Consider the following 16,802-nt stretch of genomic DNA (forward strand, 5'->3'; position numbering starts at 1 on the left):
TTAGGGCTATTTCTTACCTTTTTTTATTGTTCCACATATGTTTCTTAAGGGAAGCAGTAGGTGTGTTTTGTGATATTGAGAGGATATTCGCTCCAAAATTTTTCAGCAGCTATCTACCATGTAGTACTTCCAGTTAGTTCTTGGTTTCTTTCAGATAGGGAGGAATGCATTCATGTTCGACATACCCATATCGTACTTCTTACGCTGCTTCGGGATCGCCACTCAGAGGATATCACTCACTAACGCGGCATGACGATAATGTATGAATCTCTACATAGTTTTATCCCGCAAAACCGCAGCAAATGAAGACTAGAGGAGTTCACGGCGTTCAGGAATATTTAGGTGTTTCCTTCCCTATCATCAGCTCGAAGTGTCTCATCCAGATGTCGAAGGCTATCATGTGCGGGCGCCGATACGCGTTTGAAAAGTAGTGGTAGCGATGGGCGAAGTACGCGGAGGAGCCGATTTGTCACCTGAAGAATTTGGATTTTCTTTTCAGAATCACCATCGTTTGGATCGGGTTCTCCCGATGGTGCATCGCATATGGACTGTTCGCTTGAATACCTGGCAGACCTAGTTAAGGAGAAAAAGGATCTCGAAATGTTTGGAGATAATTTCCAGCATGTTGATCGCTTACTCAGTGAGGGTATGTCATTCAAGACTAGAGCCTTTTATAAGACTTGCAATAGAGATAGATACTACTTCGTTCCTCTAAATAAAACCATGCCCAGCTGAAGTACGGTGCTTTAATACTAATTCTTCGAGCTACCAATTTTTGTCTATTTACTACATTGAAATGAAAGGTGAATGGAAGTGTAGTCAAAGGACTTACTTTATCGATTAGATTCCAGTGGTTTCCGCAGGTTGAGTTGCCCGGTAGTGGCACTGGAATCTATGTATACATGTCTAGAGTCTATATATATTTATTTGTTTCACTTGAATAGGCAGTCGAAGAGAGATCATTCGGTTTCGACTGCTGCGCAGCTGTATGCGGCGCTTGTAAAATTTGCAGCTGAAGTCGTCGTGGAAAATGGGACCTTTCACGCCGTTTTTAACGACGATTAGGCAGAAATAAAAGGAACCAATCTAAAACCCCGTGTGTAGCTTTTCCGGCGGTTTTCTTTGCTGCGTCAAATTAGTGGTATACTGCCTTTAGAAGTCTAACTACAAAATGTAGTTCCAAAATGTCAGTTGTTTTTGCTATAAAGCTACTAGGTCCCTCTGAACAAAAAGAAAAAAAACAACACCGTATTGTTTCCGCAGTTCTGGAGCTGGAGTTTATAACAGTAAAATCTCAAGTTCGCGAATTAAAGGAACCAGAAGCACTAGGGGCAGCTGCTTACTCTACGAGGCAATTCTGTACACCCATAGGAGTAAGCGACAAAGTAAGCCGCGCAAGGTTGGTTTTCGGTGAAATCGCCCTGTAGAAGTAACTCTTTACAAGCGTATGAGTTCTGAATTCCAAAGTAAACTGATGTTGATGCTGCTGATCTCTTTAGTTAGGGAATTTGTGTTTCGTTTTCTGCGCGACCCAGCGAGTTTCTTCTGATCAATCGCGGCGAGATCCGGATTTTTCCAGATCTACCAGTTCTATTGGACTTAAGATATACAGAGACTAACTGAAACGAGATAAGAACATCGCGTTAAACAAAATTTTACTTCACATCAGCAGCATCAAATTCTGTTCAAAGGTTTTATAATATGGTGCAGAAGCGTCTATAGTCGGGTTGAAACGACTTGTAGGCCGGTGCAGTTGCGCAGGCGGCTGCCCTCGGCTCGGTAGAGCACAGCACTTGTGATCGAGATTGTTAGCTTCACTCGGACTGCAGCGATGAGTGGTATTCAGCGTCAACCGTGTGATGGAATTTTGTGAAGGAAAAAATGATAAGCAGGACAAAATATTACGTAGTATTAGGTAATCAAATACATTATAAAATATTACAATAATAATATTAAATGATTACATAAGTTACAAAATATTATATTTAGTTGCAGGCGTAGGACAGTAGGGAAGCCCCAACATTTAGTTTTGAAAACACATAACGCGTTGACAATGTAACAATGAGACTACAGAGGTTCGACACCCCGCTGAGTCAAATTTCTGCAAAGGAATTAAAAACTTGGAACCAGTTCTAAAAGATGAAGGATTTAATAATGCGTAGTGTTCAGTTGTTTAAAAGTACACTTAATGGAATGTATTGAATAAAAAAGCTCATATTCTGTGCAAATTGTTAGGTCTGGAAGATCGCGAATAATTCTGTGATAAGAGGACCAACCAAGAGAAGAACTTCAGGTTGCTTTTTCAAAGAAGAAATTTTGCGCTACAAAATAGTCGTATCGCTGTATTTTCTTGTTTTTGGGATGTACATGGAAAAAGATGGCAAATACAGAATTTTTCCCATTCTTTTTCCCTAAAAAATTTGGAAAAACAGCGGGGCCCTGGAAATAGTTTCTAAATTTCAAAAAAAAAAAAAAACTAGAAAGTTTTAAAAACAGGGATACGACAATTTCTTTAGGGCAAATCTTCCTCTATAAAAAAACCACCCGAAGTATTTTTCTGAGTTCTCTTATCATGAAGTTATTTGCGATCTTGCAGACCTAATAATGTGCTCAGAATCTGACCTTTTTGGTCAATATCAATGGTCCATTTAATCCACATTTAAACTGCTGAACACTACGTATAATTAAATTCTTCATATTTTAGGAGAAACTTCATGTTTCTAACTCTTCTGCAAAAATTTGGCTCAGCGGGGTGTCGAACCTGTGTCTTCCCATTATATTGCGGGAACAAAATGTTGATATTTTCGGTTTCTTTCGTCGTCTATCTGTAATTCGACCTATGCAGCTGACGCTTCTCTTTTGTCCTCGTATTACGCCCTTTAATCAGTATTTAAAGATAGATTAGTAGATTTCAGAATAAAAATGCAATGGAATAATTTCAGAATAAGAATGCAACGGACGAAAATATTTCAGTACCAATATATCACCAGCATTTCAGTAAATTTGCTTCTTCTACTATTTGGTGCTGTTTCGCTTCTGCCAGCCGATTCTCTCATTTGCCATTTATTACTCGGCTGATTTTCGATTTTTCTTTTTCGAAACACATGAAATTTCTAATACATTGAATAGACAGCAACCGGGAACTGTCGCAGGAACGTTGGAAGAGAAAAAGGAGGAGGGGAGGGGGCGTATTCGAGAGAGTCGGGTCCCATCCCCACGCTTAACCCTTGTGGTACTAATGAGGGTTCTCTGATCATCACCGCTATGCTACACCCCTCCGTTTCGATCGCTTCCGCTACTGCACCGCACTTCAAGTCGTTTTGGTCCGGCTGTATCTACAGTTTGGCAGCCTACGTTGTTGCCGTATCAGGCGCTGCTCCGGTGTCACGACCCTCTTTTTTACTCATGTATCGAACAAGAAAACTCACGCGCATGCGTGACTATATCTACTATTAGAGAGAGCCCAGCATTGAGGAGTTCCCAGAACGCTGCATTTAAATGCTTCAACACAATAAAGGATAAAATGCTTGGAGTTTTCCAGTCCTCTTGAGGTTTTCCAAAGCGTCCAACTTCAAGATTCGGAATCGTGGGCGCGTTGTGGCCTATACACTGACTTGCGGGACCGAGGAATTCATCAAGTCAGTATCCTTATTGTTCCAGACGAGTCTGGTACCCGTTCATCCACCCAGGTACATTGAGGGCTTGGGTAGCCTGGAGCGATTTCGTGCACCGACCGTGCAGATGCACCGGAGCTTCATACCATTGTGCTACATTCGCATTCACATTTGAACACAATAAAATTCTAAATTTGGAGACATTGCTACAGTTTATCTTGTAGTTGAAGCATTTCGTACCTCTATCGTTTGGTTGGTTTATAGATGGTTTTATTAGTACATGGTTCGTATTAGTCCGTAAGCAAAATAGGGCAAGCTAAGTAGAAAACTGACAGACTTTCCCCGTTTTCTAATCTGAACGAATTTCCCCCATTTCGAACAACGTTGCCATGTTGGCAACTGGTAATTTTAGAAAAGGAACGGAAGGATTTAATACTTCATGGACGTATGCAAAATTCTTACGATGAAAAGTCTTTTCTAGATACTTTTTTATTGTTATTGCCAACATTATATAAGAGTCTTACAGAGATTTCGCGAGTTCGTGGAGCGTTGTTTCAGACGGAGTTTGTCACCGAACCCTTCGACTTACCTGAGCCTATAGGTGATGTAGTTACTATAACAGAAAAGATATACGTACCGAAGAGAGAATATCCTGATGTAGGTTGACCTTTTTATTTCAGCGCTTTTATACATGCAATCGATCAAAAATTTGTGAAGGACCCGTAAACTAACTTGAGCACATGTTTCAAGTGAATTGCCGATTCATTACTTTTGTCGTTACACAATGTATATGGAAATGTGCTCGTTGTGATGGCTATAGTCGAGTACGAAATTGTTGCCAAGCATACATTGAACCCGTATTTTCTTATCTTCATCTGTCATTTAAACTAGCAGAACGATTTTACCAGAAAAAAATCTCGACACTGTTGCAAGACCGCTACACCAAGCTCTTTAGAATCATGCTGACAAATTCCTATTGTTAAATTTAGTAAGATATATTGCTGGGACCTTCTATACATCTGTAGCTTTTGGTTACTCTTGGTCTGTTTTTATCGTTTCCAACACTATTTGGTGGAGACTTAGGTCCTATTTGTGCTGACAACACTTAGATATTAGGAAAAAAGAGTGCTCAGTCGTTGTCATATTTAAATTTAGAGGCTTTAGGGGAGCGCAAGTGTAACTAACAATGTTCTTGGAGTTGCCCAGGACACACTTTTTTTTGAAAACGCAAGGAAATTTTCGGAAACTGTTCCTGACAACCTCAAATTCCAGAACTAGAGGTACTGTATGTTTTTCGATTCTGAATAGTCTGGAGTGACATGAAACTTCAGCGGTGACTGTATTATTGAAAGTGCTTCATTCTCAAGTCAGACATTGGCTTACAAGTTTGCGCTGTCGTTCCGACGATTGCTCTACGTCTTGATTTTCTCCAAACAAAAATCTGACGCCAAATTCCTTAAATTCGAGGTTTGCTTAAGGCTTTAGAAGTACGTTTCACGTTCACAAATTCGCAAGTGGGTTGTCATCGGCCATGGTTAGTTTGGTGGTAATCAAGTTTTACACAATAGTCGTCATTTTGACATGAAACATCTACTCCCAACTTGTACGGCCTTCAATTCTTCGATTTTGTGCATTTTCTGCTTTTTTAACATCACAAAACTTATGGCTGCTTATGCCTGGATTAGACTTTTAGAAACATATCAACTAGATTCGTTGATATATTTCTAAAAATGATTCAACTGAAACATAATCAACGGGTTCATGTCGCAGGCGGGGAAAAGGAAAGAATTACTTCATCTGACGGGACAACTCATGTTATGAAACAAATTTGACGTTTTAACGAATGTTATTCTGGAAATATAAAGCTCTACTTCTCATAATCTCAAGTGCAGAATCTTGTAATCTCAATCGAGCAAAAAGGTCCATTTCAGTACAACTTTGTTGGACGGATCCTTGGACCACGCGGTATGACTGCGAAGCAATTAGAACAGGAAACTGGTTGCAAAATCATGGTCAGGGGAAAGGGCTCTATGCGGGATAAGCGGAAGGTTAGCAAGACTCTTTTATCTAGCATGATTTGGCTACGGAATACTTCTTAGGAGGAAGCCAATCGTGGAAAGCCGAACTGGGAGCATTTAGACGATGAACTACATGTGCTCTTGCAGTGTGAGGACACAGAAAATAGAGCGAGAGTGAAACTTCGCTCGGCTATGGAGCACGTAAAGAAACTACTTGTGCCAGCGGTTTGTCTGCAAACTTTCGACTTCAACAGATTTTACTCACTGAATTCCAATTTTTTAAGCCGGAAGGAACTGACGAGCTGAAAAGGAAACAGTTAATGGAGCTAGCAATCATTAACGGAACATATAGACCATTTCATAAATCTGGACTATGTATGACTCTATAAGAAGTGACGATTGTAAAAAGCATGCATAGTTAAGTCTTTTCAGCCAACTCAAATAGAATTCTAACTCCCGTGCCGCTGGTTTCACCAATCCGCGCCCCCATTTTTGTTTCCCCAACAAGTAGTCCTAACAATGTCGGTGTGCAGGTGAGTTCTCCGTACTTGTTTTACACATGAAAAGCTAATTTTAAGCTTTTTTTAGAAGTCGTCTAATCCGGGATACATTGGGGCAGCTGCTCAGCAACCGTTTGACTACTCTTCTTTCATGAAGTAAGTGTGTGTCCGTTTTACGAAACATTTTTCTATCTTGATTAAAACATTTGGTACTTTCTCATATGAATTTGTGAGTGAAGTTTTTGATTAGAGGCGACGTTTGGACTACTCCTAAGACGAACATTGTCAAGAAACATTCAGAATAAAGCTTCTTTCGTTAAGACTTGGTATCTTTCAGTCTTAGCGGCAATGTAATGTTTCAGCCCCAATTTCCTCGAATCCGCCCTTGCTTCTTTTCAAATTGCCAACGAACTGCACATCCCTACCTTTCCTACAGCAACATCATTGGTGAACACTTTTCCTTCGTTGTTCATGAATCCGTCAGCGAGCTCAGTTGCTGCCCAGGATGCGTCCACCACAGCTTCCGCTCTCAGCCCAACAAAGTGTTTTTGATTTTCTAACGGCAAACTCTGTGATTTACATCGACTCCCTCCGCGTTGCTATTATTGTGTTTTCGTTTTTACTCCACCTTCACTTCACTTTACTCGGTTCCTCTGCCGCCAAACTGTACCTACTGACTGTAAAGTCCTGTCTTGGTCACTACACTCGACGCTTCGACAGGTATTACGTGAATGTTCTCATCATTAAACTTGTTTGTAGTTCCTTTATTCTCTCTCACGCAGTAATCTTCCTCACATGTAATTTCGTTCCAAACTTTGGTTCTTTCACTATGTTCATAATTTTTTATTTGTCGCGGGTGTAACTTGTGTTTTCACTCAGTTCCCTGCCGCTTGGCTCTTTCTGTGAATGTGTTCTTATTATTTTATTGTTGTTCTTGTTTTTGTTATTTCGTTTCTGTTATGTTTCGTTCCTTTTAAAGTTTATTTTTGCTCCTGATTCGACATCTTTCTTTTACCGTTGGCTATGTGATGGGCTTATGAGATGAGTGCTTTCCAAACCTCTTGATTTAGTTCATGGCGTAACGAGCTCCAACTAAGTTAACTACGCTATGTCTGTATGTTGCTGTGAATAGTGTATCTGTGCTATAGCTTTTTGATGTTGCTTCCAAGGTAAATGAAAACTGTCGCTGTTCTTCTTGTACTTTCTGAAACTCTACTCTAGGCTTAAAGATTTCATCCCTCATCAAAGTAGGAGGTAAAAGCAAAGGTAATGTGGCAAAACTATAAGGGAGGCATCTACTCAGAATATGAATGGTGTAGCGTTCTGAGAAAATGATTAGAGGGAGAAAAGTGTCTCTCATTTTTGAACCCATGAGCAAATAAGTGGAATAAAATCTTATTACAGTCACAAATAACAATGAATAATGCACATAACCCGCCCTATACAATCTTCACAACACTACCTTTCACCCATCGGAATCCGTAAATTAGACCCTCTTCAAAAGCAAGAACAGGAAAGTGGTGACAACCTTTCGTTTCGTGGGAAGAATCCATGCTCCTTGAGCCCAAAATTACCTTCTGCTTAGATGTCCGCGAAAGTTGCACATCGATTCGCGGAATCTGCAAGTAGACTACTGAAGATTAAAGGAAATGGAAGCGTAGAAATAACGCATGCTCACTGACGGATCCTCTGGCTCGTAAGATTCATTCGTGTCACCATTTTCAGTGCACGTACCCTTGCTCGTTAGATGTTCTAGTTTCCTAATTGAGGACGTGTTCGCAGCGCCTGACACCGACTGACGGCTAACACGGATAACTAATTTAATCTGTACCTGGTAAGAGTGTGGATTTCTTCTGCTAGCTGTTTCTTTTCGGCCTCAATCTTCTCAACCATATGCAGTAGTCGCTCCTCCAACTCTTCGTTTCTGTTTTTTTGCTGTTTAAATTGTTCTTCTAATAAAGAGTATTTTGTGCGCCAATAGTCGATTTCTGCATCGCTCATGTAGCTGGAATCTGCAATGCCTCTTCGCATAATCTTACATCATTATCTTCGATACCAGGAAAGAAATAATCAAATCTGAGGTCTGATTGAGCAGCTGACAACAATGACTACACTAGACCTGATCTTTAGCATCACAACTAACATTTTAAATGAATATTTGAAGAAGATACTGTTAGAATGAGCGTAATTATCTTCATATGTGATGTGTGTGGACTTGTAAACTGAGTCTTCGATTCCTGTAAAAGCCTGTAGCCATAGCGATGTAAAGAGAGGTCGTGTGGAATCGTCTTCATGGAATAAGCCCTAAATTCGTGAACGCCGGAAAAAAGAGAGAAATAGTCACGAGGTCTCGACTCTGGAGCAGCGCCTGATAGGCAACGGTGTAGGCTGCCAAACTGTAGGTAAAGTCGAGTCAAAACGACATGAAGCACGGTGCAGTTGCGTAAGCGGTTGAGCTGGAAGCGCTTTTAGAATCGAAATGGGGCGATCGCAAATTACAGCGAACAACGGTGTCAGCAAGACCCCTCCACCCTAGATTCTAACCGCTACGCTCCGCCGCTTTGCTTCGAACGCAACCGTTTACGCAACTGCACCGCGCTTCGCTGTCGTTTTGACCCTACCACGGATATGTAGGCATCCCGTACTTACGCTTATATCGGAAACGAATTGAAAATCTCACAATCCAAATAGAGAAAGTCAGGTATGAAATCAACACGATGACCGGGCAAGATATCAGACGCTGAAAGTCATTCATGACATTGGTGAACTGTTCCAAAGCATAAGCGACAACAAGAGTTGTAATAGTCTTCGAGGGCGGCAATGCAGCTATTTTTTTCCAAACTGAAGATATGAATCGGACCTTTAAGGCTGAGGAGGGTTCAACGTCATTCTCAATACTTTTTTGACTTTATGGTCCAACATAAAGCCAGAAAGAGGAGGAAATAGCAGTTTTTCCATAAACTCGAGAAGCTCTGCAGAGACAAACCTATAAAGTGCAGCACCAGCCATTTCAATGCCAATGCTCCTGGCAAATGTTTCAAGTACTTCACATCGGTACAAACTACTTACAATGGTATGAATAAAAACGGTGACTTCCGGAGTTCTTTATGACGGCTAAATCCGTCCATGGAAACTCGCCATTCCAAAAGTGCTCCCTACGGTGGAATGCAACTCGCCCGGTGGAGAGTACCATAACGAAATATACTACGCATTCGTTAATAAAAACTTTCGGCTGACGAATGTCGCTGTTGCATAACATCAGAGTTCAGCACGAGATCGGATCTTTCTCTTTTATGCCGAAGAATTTCCTTTTTACGAACGGAACAAACTCTCGAAGCAAGGAAAAGAAAGCCCCAGGAATATTAACAAAACTCTTTTCGTTGGCTTACTTCTAAGAATATACCTAGAAATTCTAAGAATGTAATGGACAATGTCAATAAGGACATTGTCTGGCATCAAGCATCACCAATATCATCAAACATCTATATAAATGTACGTAGAAGTCAGAGTGCAGAAACAAACTCACGCCCGTACTTACGAATTCTTAAAAGCTAGAGACGGATAATAAAGAGATTCACTACTTCCATGAAGATTCTGCCAATCAAAAGTCAATGAAGTCTGCTCCCGGAACATAGATGAAACCACCAAATACGTGGAGAAACGTGACGACAAAGGTCACTCACATCCACTTTGATCTCTACTGCTAGTGCAGCAGCACTGATCACTGATAATTACCCTAACGATACTACCATTCAACCAATGGGGTGGATCGTGCACCCTAACACTCAGCACGATGTGCTGATTTCGTTTGTCGGATGAGGTGCTTCTCATACACCTGAATTCTCTATTTGTAGTGAGCGTTTTGCATATTGACAGTAGTGTTTGGAAGCTATGTTCCGAACTCATATCTACTTTGCGAAGAAATTTGCCATCGAGAATTTCCCAAATGTTACCTTTATTACTATTATCTCTAGCTGAATTCCATAAAAAGGAAGTCGAATACTGCCGTCGTCTTCCATATCCTTAGCTACGATAAAGTACGAAAACGAAAAGAAAGCCATTTGTTGGGGAAACCAACACCTGAAACACTGAAGGAATTGTGTAGACGGCCATGTTTGACCCACACAACATTGTGAAATACGGACAGAGAGTCTTGAAAAGTTCTTCACATAACTCTGCATTATCAACAAGAGCACAGAGACGAGTAATACGACTTTCGGACGAAGATTGCTGACATCGCTCGTGAAACGAACGACTTTGATCTTTATTTTCCTTTCAATCTTTTCTAAGATACACACATCTCAGATAGATATATCGCACAAATCTGTTCACACTCGTGGACACTCTCCTACTAAAAAAGTTGGGATTTCTTAGTGGTGAGAATATGTAGTCACAAGTGAGGATTCTTGATTTAGTTCACTAAACCAAATCACAGTAAAAAAAGAAGACCTTTTGAATAAAATGAATTGCGTATTCTGTTCCAAGAACAGAATTAGACAAGATTCAATAGGATAGTCAGGTGCAAATAAATAAGCTGAGCCAGAAAAAGCAAAGCAGCTTAAAAACAAAAGCACAAAACCAATATAACGTCTCTATCAAAAAACTAAACAATAAAAACTAGGGAGATAATGATTGCGGAAAAACTATTCCGTCGAAACGTCGACCTTCTGAAGTGGAAGACATCTCTCCAGTACAATAAAAGTTACTTAAATTCAACGCATTTATTGGTACTAATAAAATATCCAGAAAAGTTAGTTAGTTATATAGTCCATCACAGCAAACTACTCTTACAATAAACATCACTAACTCTCCCAATTCACATAACAGCTATAAATCCATACTTTTTTTTGACAATATATGTATTTCAAGTGCAATATTTACAACATGATAGTGAGTGACACAACCCTCAAATCGAAAACTCTACAGAAGCGCGCTATAATACAGTATCAAGAAGGGTTTTAATGGTGGTAATAGTACATCAATACTTAAGTGAATAACATTTTTAATAGAACAACGAATAAGCCTGGAACAAATCGCACAAAACGCTTGGGAACAAATATCGAGAAAGAGTTTACTTGAGATCCTCCTCATCTTCCTTGCTAATGGCCCGTTTAATTTTCACCAGCAAGCTGGTGTGCCATTGATCAAGTCGACTTACTTTGTCGAACGCCTTCACAGTATCCGTAAACAACTCTTCATTGCCGTCTTCAAGGCAGGCAATCAGATCCTAGAAGACAGATATCACAATTCTGCAGTAAGAACTTGAGGATGGAAAAAATTAAGATTAAGGACCAACCTACGTGGGTAGACACGTACATATTAAGGACATTATGAAATGTAAACAAATATCGCCTTGAACATTACTGTTTTCATCAGCGATCTAATGCGGAACCATTACGTAACAGTCGTTGCAAAAAAAAACCATTACAAAGAAATATGTGGGTGAATATTTGTATTCGCTATAAGCAAGAGATCTAATCAATCAAGATTAGCTCGAGCTGAAATAAACTGTTTAGGTATAAGCAGCATCTGATGTATCTGAAAATCAGGATGAAGGGAAAAGAATATAATGCATGACATTCATCGATCCCGTTGAACTGCAGCAATGTGTTCGAGTTCAATTAAAAATCGGATGGGTTATGAAAGCCTTTGCGACCTATCCAATAATGTTTGAAACTCAAACGAGGCATCATCTTAGGGTTTTCCCGGACAAACCTAATACCATTTTAACAACTAGGATGGCCCCTCTTCGAAGCATTGACTATACAAACGCTGCAAATCTTTTTCCACTCTGCTACAAACTCCCCCGACATGTAATTAGGAGTACGATCTGCAAGCAGAAATTCTCCTCAAATAAATGGAGTGGACAAGAGTCAGCCTCACACAGCCGAAAGATGAGCTGAAGTCAGTAACTAAATTTATACTAAAGTATATGATGTATAACTTAATATGTTTAACGCGGGATTAACCAAGTGATGACAACCTCATGAAAATATACCTTGATAAGTTTAGCCTCACGAGTGTCGGCAAATGATGGTGAAGCATCTTCATATCGCTTAAGAGCATGCTGAGCGTCTAGCTGGAAACATTTTTTTAAAATCAATTCACCATTTTTTGTAGTGAAAGCAGTGTAATCCAATTGTAAAAGCTCCAAACACCACCGTTGTTACCACTGGGAACTTGCTGCAAGTAAGTTTAGACTGCATCATAGTTTTAAACAATAGTATTGTTGTTCTTAACATCCAACCCTGATCTATCATTATTCTTTGAACAAAAAGGAAGTTGCAGAAATATAAAGGACTTAAACCAGAAACTTGGAAATGCCAAGAAAAAGTGAAGAAAGTGAAGTGATTTCCACAACGAATAAGCCATCTACATGTCTCAAAAAAAATTAGCTCAATATTTTCAAGATTTTCTTACACATAAAAATGGATTTCTCCCACATAAAAAATGGATTTTCTTATATGTATCCTCGCAAAGACAGAATAAATCTGTCTTTAAGAAGGACAACTTAAACTGTAGATATTATTGAGGACCTCAAACGTCATATTCTTCTGGATTGCAAATAGGATTTTTAAAAAAATCAGCCTTAGTCTTACTTCACTTTCCCCAAATATTACAGTCGAACTTTTTTTTTTTTTGAAAGCGAAACATGTATACATGTATATATAGATGCATCTAGAGACGACCTAACTAGTCCACGCCGTGGAACAAACACATCCGTGCTGGTACCGAGGTTACCGCGTTGAGCTGCTGCAAAAGTATCGCTGTTTTTCGCGACCACGAAATAACAGCTATCTGCTACAAATACCACTTTGTTTAATGAATAACAGAATAAGATATTCTTTTGAAGTAACTATGAGTAGTCCTGAAATAGCTTGTAAACGTTGGCAAATGCGTTGATTGGACGGTAATATGGAGCAAATTAGACGACAAATGAAGTGATGAAGCTCTCCTCGGAAAAATAAGGAATCGACGGAATACAAGTTGGATGATAAGCTTCCCACAATGCAATCTCCTCGAATACTGATATTGCTTTCTGGTATTGTTCCAGGAATACAAGAACTTGCAGATCACCTTGCATACGACTGCGCTATAACTGATTTATACTGAACAGTTCATTACGAAATATTCTAAGAATTCCAAGGATGAACTGAGATGACTGTGTGTAATAAAATAAATTTGGAGCTGTACACAATGATATTTTAGTTACCGACAATGCGATACATGAAACCTTAAACATGAACGGGAGCTGGAAAACGACTTACTGGATCTATGCATAAATAGCAGAGGAGACTTTGGAAGAAGTGGTTTTTGGCCGCATACTTTAGCGTTGGATGATCAGCTTCCCACAATGCAATCTCCTCGAATACTGATATTGCTTTTTGGTATTGTTCCAGTTGTGCTGCATACTGAAAAAAAAATGCACAAAACATAACACACAAAACAAACACAAAACATAGCCACACAAACAATGAACCGGCATGCTATTTTTTAGTGAGAAATGGAAATTGGAAATGAGGCAAGAAGAAGTCTCAAAGTTGACCCAAGATTGTCTCTGAATGAGAACTGAAGGTGAAAAAAGGAAAAAGTAAGAAATATTTTGACAGGTAAAACACCAAATGACGAATAAAATGACACGAGCTTGAGGAATAGCTCACCTGTGCAACTTTGATGAGGCACTTTGTGGCGCTACTTTTAGCTTCCTCCCCTTTGTAATAATCGGCAGCTTTCTGATAATGCTGAATACATTGTTCTGTGTCCGGACACTCACTTTCGAACCTTAAGAACACGAAAGACGTGAGAAAAAAAAGAACTTCTTGTTGCTGTGGTGTACAACGGCATCAAAACCATAGATGCGATAGTCGGAGCCGGTGCTCTGATCCTCTTCACTTTTGAACGGTTGGGGAAAGGACCCCTTTCACTTGAGGAGGTTCCGGCTTCTCCCTATCGCACCTATCAACAAAACTATAAGTAACTGACAACTCTGCGATTGCGACGTGGTTCTTCGCTGCCATGTTGAAACGTCCCATGTCGGTGTAAATTTCCGACGTCTTTAAAAGACAGTCCACTGCCACCTAGAAAGTGACGAAGGAAGAGGTGGCTTAATTTAATAGAATCCATATGATACTTAGCTCTACGAAAGACTGGCATGCACACCTGAGGATTAACTTTCCTATAACAATTTGCAGCCTCTGCGTATTGGCTAGCACAGTCGTGCTTCGAGTCACTCTAAAAAAGAGGAAATTGGCTTTAAAAAAATGAGCTTAAAATGCAGAGACCTACCTTCGATCCATGGATTTCGGCTGCCCTCACGAATGCATCACCAGCATCTTTCCACAGCTTCGCCATCTTGAACAAATTTCCAGCCTATGAATCAAAGGCAAATAAATTTATGGTAGGAACCACAAAGTCAAGAAGAATACAACAACGAATTGGACTTGTACTTTATTAAACGCTTAAATTCAGTTGAGAGTTCGATTTTTGAGCATCCGTTTTGGAACTGCGTAGTCTTTCGAATGACTTCTCTTGGTCGCCGAATTTGATCGAGCGTGGTACGGACTTTCGTTTCTTTTTCTTCTCAGAAACGTCCAATTTCCCAAGCGACAATCTTACTTCGTTCAATCTTCTTGGAAGTTTTCGTTTCTCAATCGAAACCTCAATAGTGCTAATGTTATGCTTCTCGTAGCAATGTTGGTCTCTCTCCACTGGGCTCGTGTAAGCATGATCACAATTTTCGTTGTAACACTTGTAGTGGCGTCCATTCAGATCTACTTCTACGCGCAGACAATGAAAAGGACAATGTTTTTCGTCGCTGTGGACTTCTAATGCTCGCTGACTGACAAACATTTTCGCACATGCAGTGCATTGATGAGAATGGGATTCCGTATAGTGTGATTCAAAGGCTACGAGATCCGGAAATTCTCTGTAGCATACGTCGCATTCCATAGGAGAGAATTCGCCATCATCCAAATCAAAGTTGTCCTTCGCCTCCAAGACGTTGTCCTCTGTTGAGCTTGCAGATCCAGGAAAGGATTCAGTTCCGCACTTAAGAAGCTGATGGATAAAAGTACCAAAAACAACACCCTACAAAGAATGTTCCCAAGATCTCCTCCACGTATTACAACCTTTCATTCATATAAAAAACGTAAGGATGAGTGTTTAATGTGTGCGAATGAAAGGAGCACTTGCAAGGAAATGAGTGTTAAGAGGTAACAACCATAAGCACTATTGCTAGCTGTAAACTCTCTTCGATAAGTTTCAGAGGTAACAACCGACACAGAAACACGGGATCCGATGAAAACCAACAATATCATAAGTGTGGATGCATACTAAAACAATCAAGATGGCGAAAATCAATACACGGAAGTAAAAAATTCTAAGAGAAGCAAAGACGAAATGTACCCCGACCCATCAATTTACTAGATTAATCACTTGCAGTTTCACTAAAGCTATAGGACGGAAGAAATTACGGGATTGCTTGAAGCAGTAGACGGAACACTTATGAAGTGCGCAGAGGGGAGAATACACATCTGGGAAGAACGTAATTGGTAGGGAGCACCCAATGGCGCCTTTACTTTTTGAAGTGATTAATCAAATCAATCGGGGCCCTAAGGTCTAAGCAACAGTCTTAGAGGATCTATGACATGTAAGTTAAAGTTACTAAGAGAAAAGGTAAGTTGGAGCGTCGAAAAATATGTCGTCACTGAGTGCTCCTCTCAACTACATTTTTCCCATCCCTATCTTTCTTAGCCTGAAGCGACCTAACTCTAGTGAAATTTGGCAATGGGAAAAAATAAGTCAGTGCCGAGACAAAAAATAATATCATAAATAGAAGGTACCAGTGGTGAAGGAGATCCAATTCAAAGCAGAGTACTACTTACCTGTATAAAAAGATCGGCAGCTTCATCGGCACCGCTTCCACCAAATAGTTTGCCCAAAAATCCACCACCTCCGCGGGATTTTTTCTCAGCTTCCTCTAGCTTACGTCGAGCCTTTACCTCACTGTCAGCCATTTCTAGCAAATAACATGAAGATTCACAGCAACTTCTACATGGATCAGATTTAATATCATATTAAGAACATTAGACAACATAGTACCGAAAAAAGAGGTTTAAGAGAGAGAGAGAGAGGAAAACGACCAAGCAAAAGCATGGATGCAGAAGAATCGATACTTCACAGCGTCGCACCGACTGCATCAGTAATCGCCACCACTGCCGACAAGACGGATTTTCCAATGCACAAAGAAAGACATGAAAAAAGGTACATTCTATTTGAACTCTGCTACAAGAACTAATACATAGCATCAAATTAAATCTTTATGATTGCTTCTGGACAACTGACTCAAAAAACTAACTGCTTCGAAACAAATAGTAATAACATAGTTCGGACAGTTTCGTTAACTCAGCAATCGACAGAATTCCAAACGAGGAGAAACATACAATGAATCAAATGAGGGTTAGAAACTACCAGAGGACCTTGCTAGTAGTGGACAAATACTCAGTGTGCATGCCACACTCCCATTAAACTACAGTATGCAACAATCGTTCGCTGCGGTGTTAACAAGTAAATAAAAGTACTTTTGTACAAATATGTATCCAAATAAATATTACAAAGATAATAGAACTTGTAAGATCTGGAGTCAGAACAGCTTTTCGAAAGAGGATAAG

At 39.9% G+C, this 16,802-nt stretch overlaps 3 protein-coding genes across 7 annotated transcripts; 1 reads left to right on the forward strand and 2 right to left on the reverse strand.

Annotated features, from left to right (window-relative positions):
- Window positions 1-164: 164 nt before the first annotated feature.
- On the forward strand, window positions 165-6,684 carry RB195_014122 (uncharacterized protein; the record flags this gene model as incomplete). Its single annotated transcript, XM_064204246.1, has 10 exons — window positions 165-260; window positions 343-448; window positions 500-646; window positions 4,141-4,271; window positions 5,546-5,662; window positions 5,714-5,857; window positions 5,917-6,007; window positions 6,065-6,165; window positions 6,221-6,288; window positions 6,495-6,684. The coding sequence occupies 10 exons, from the start codon at window positions 165-167 to the stop codon at window positions 6,682-6,684; spliced, it is 1,191 nt and encodes a 396-aa protein (XP_064060127.1).
- A 514-nt stretch (window positions 6,685-7,198) lies between these two features.
- On the reverse strand, window positions 7,199-7,492 carry RB195_014123 (uncharacterized protein; the record flags this gene model as incomplete). Its single annotated transcript, XM_064204247.1, has 1 exon — window positions 7,199-7,492. The coding sequence occupies one exon, from the start codon at window positions 7,490-7,492 to the stop codon at window positions 7,199-7,201; it is 294 nt and encodes a 97-aa protein (XP_064060128.1).
- A 79-nt stretch (window positions 7,493-7,571) lies between these two features.
- On the reverse strand, window positions 7,572-16,148 carry RB195_014124 (uncharacterized protein; the record flags this gene model as incomplete). Of its 5 annotated transcripts, XM_064204251.1 has the most annotated exons (13): window positions 7,572-7,751; window positions 7,811-7,892; window positions 7,964-8,144; window positions 10,086-10,102; window positions 11,208-11,359; window positions 12,131-12,211; window positions 13,401-13,544; window positions 13,794-13,914; window positions 14,116-14,210; window positions 14,293-14,364; window positions 14,419-14,502; window positions 14,749-15,180; window positions 16,017-16,148. In XM_064204251.1, the coding sequence occupies 13 exons, from the start codon at window positions 16,146-16,148 to the stop codon at window positions 7,572-7,574; spliced, it is 1,773 nt and encodes a 590-aa protein (XP_064060130.1). The 5 variants fall into 5 exon arrangements, with proteins under 5 accessions (XP_064060130.1, XP_064060129.1, XP_064060131.1 ...); XM_064204250.1 differs by lacking the exon at window positions 14,749-15,180; XM_064204252.1 differs by lacking the exon at window positions 14,749-15,180 and having other exon boundaries at window positions 7,703-7,751; window positions 7,815-7,892.
- Window positions 16,149-16,802: the final 654 nt, after the last annotated feature.

This window comes from Necator americanus, chromosome V (assembly GCF_031761385.1).
Source record: "Necator americanus strain Aroian chromosome V, whole genome shotgun sequence".
Taxonomy (NCBI): Eukaryota; Metazoa; Nematoda; class Chromadorea; order Rhabditida; family Ancylostomatidae; genus Necator; species Necator americanus.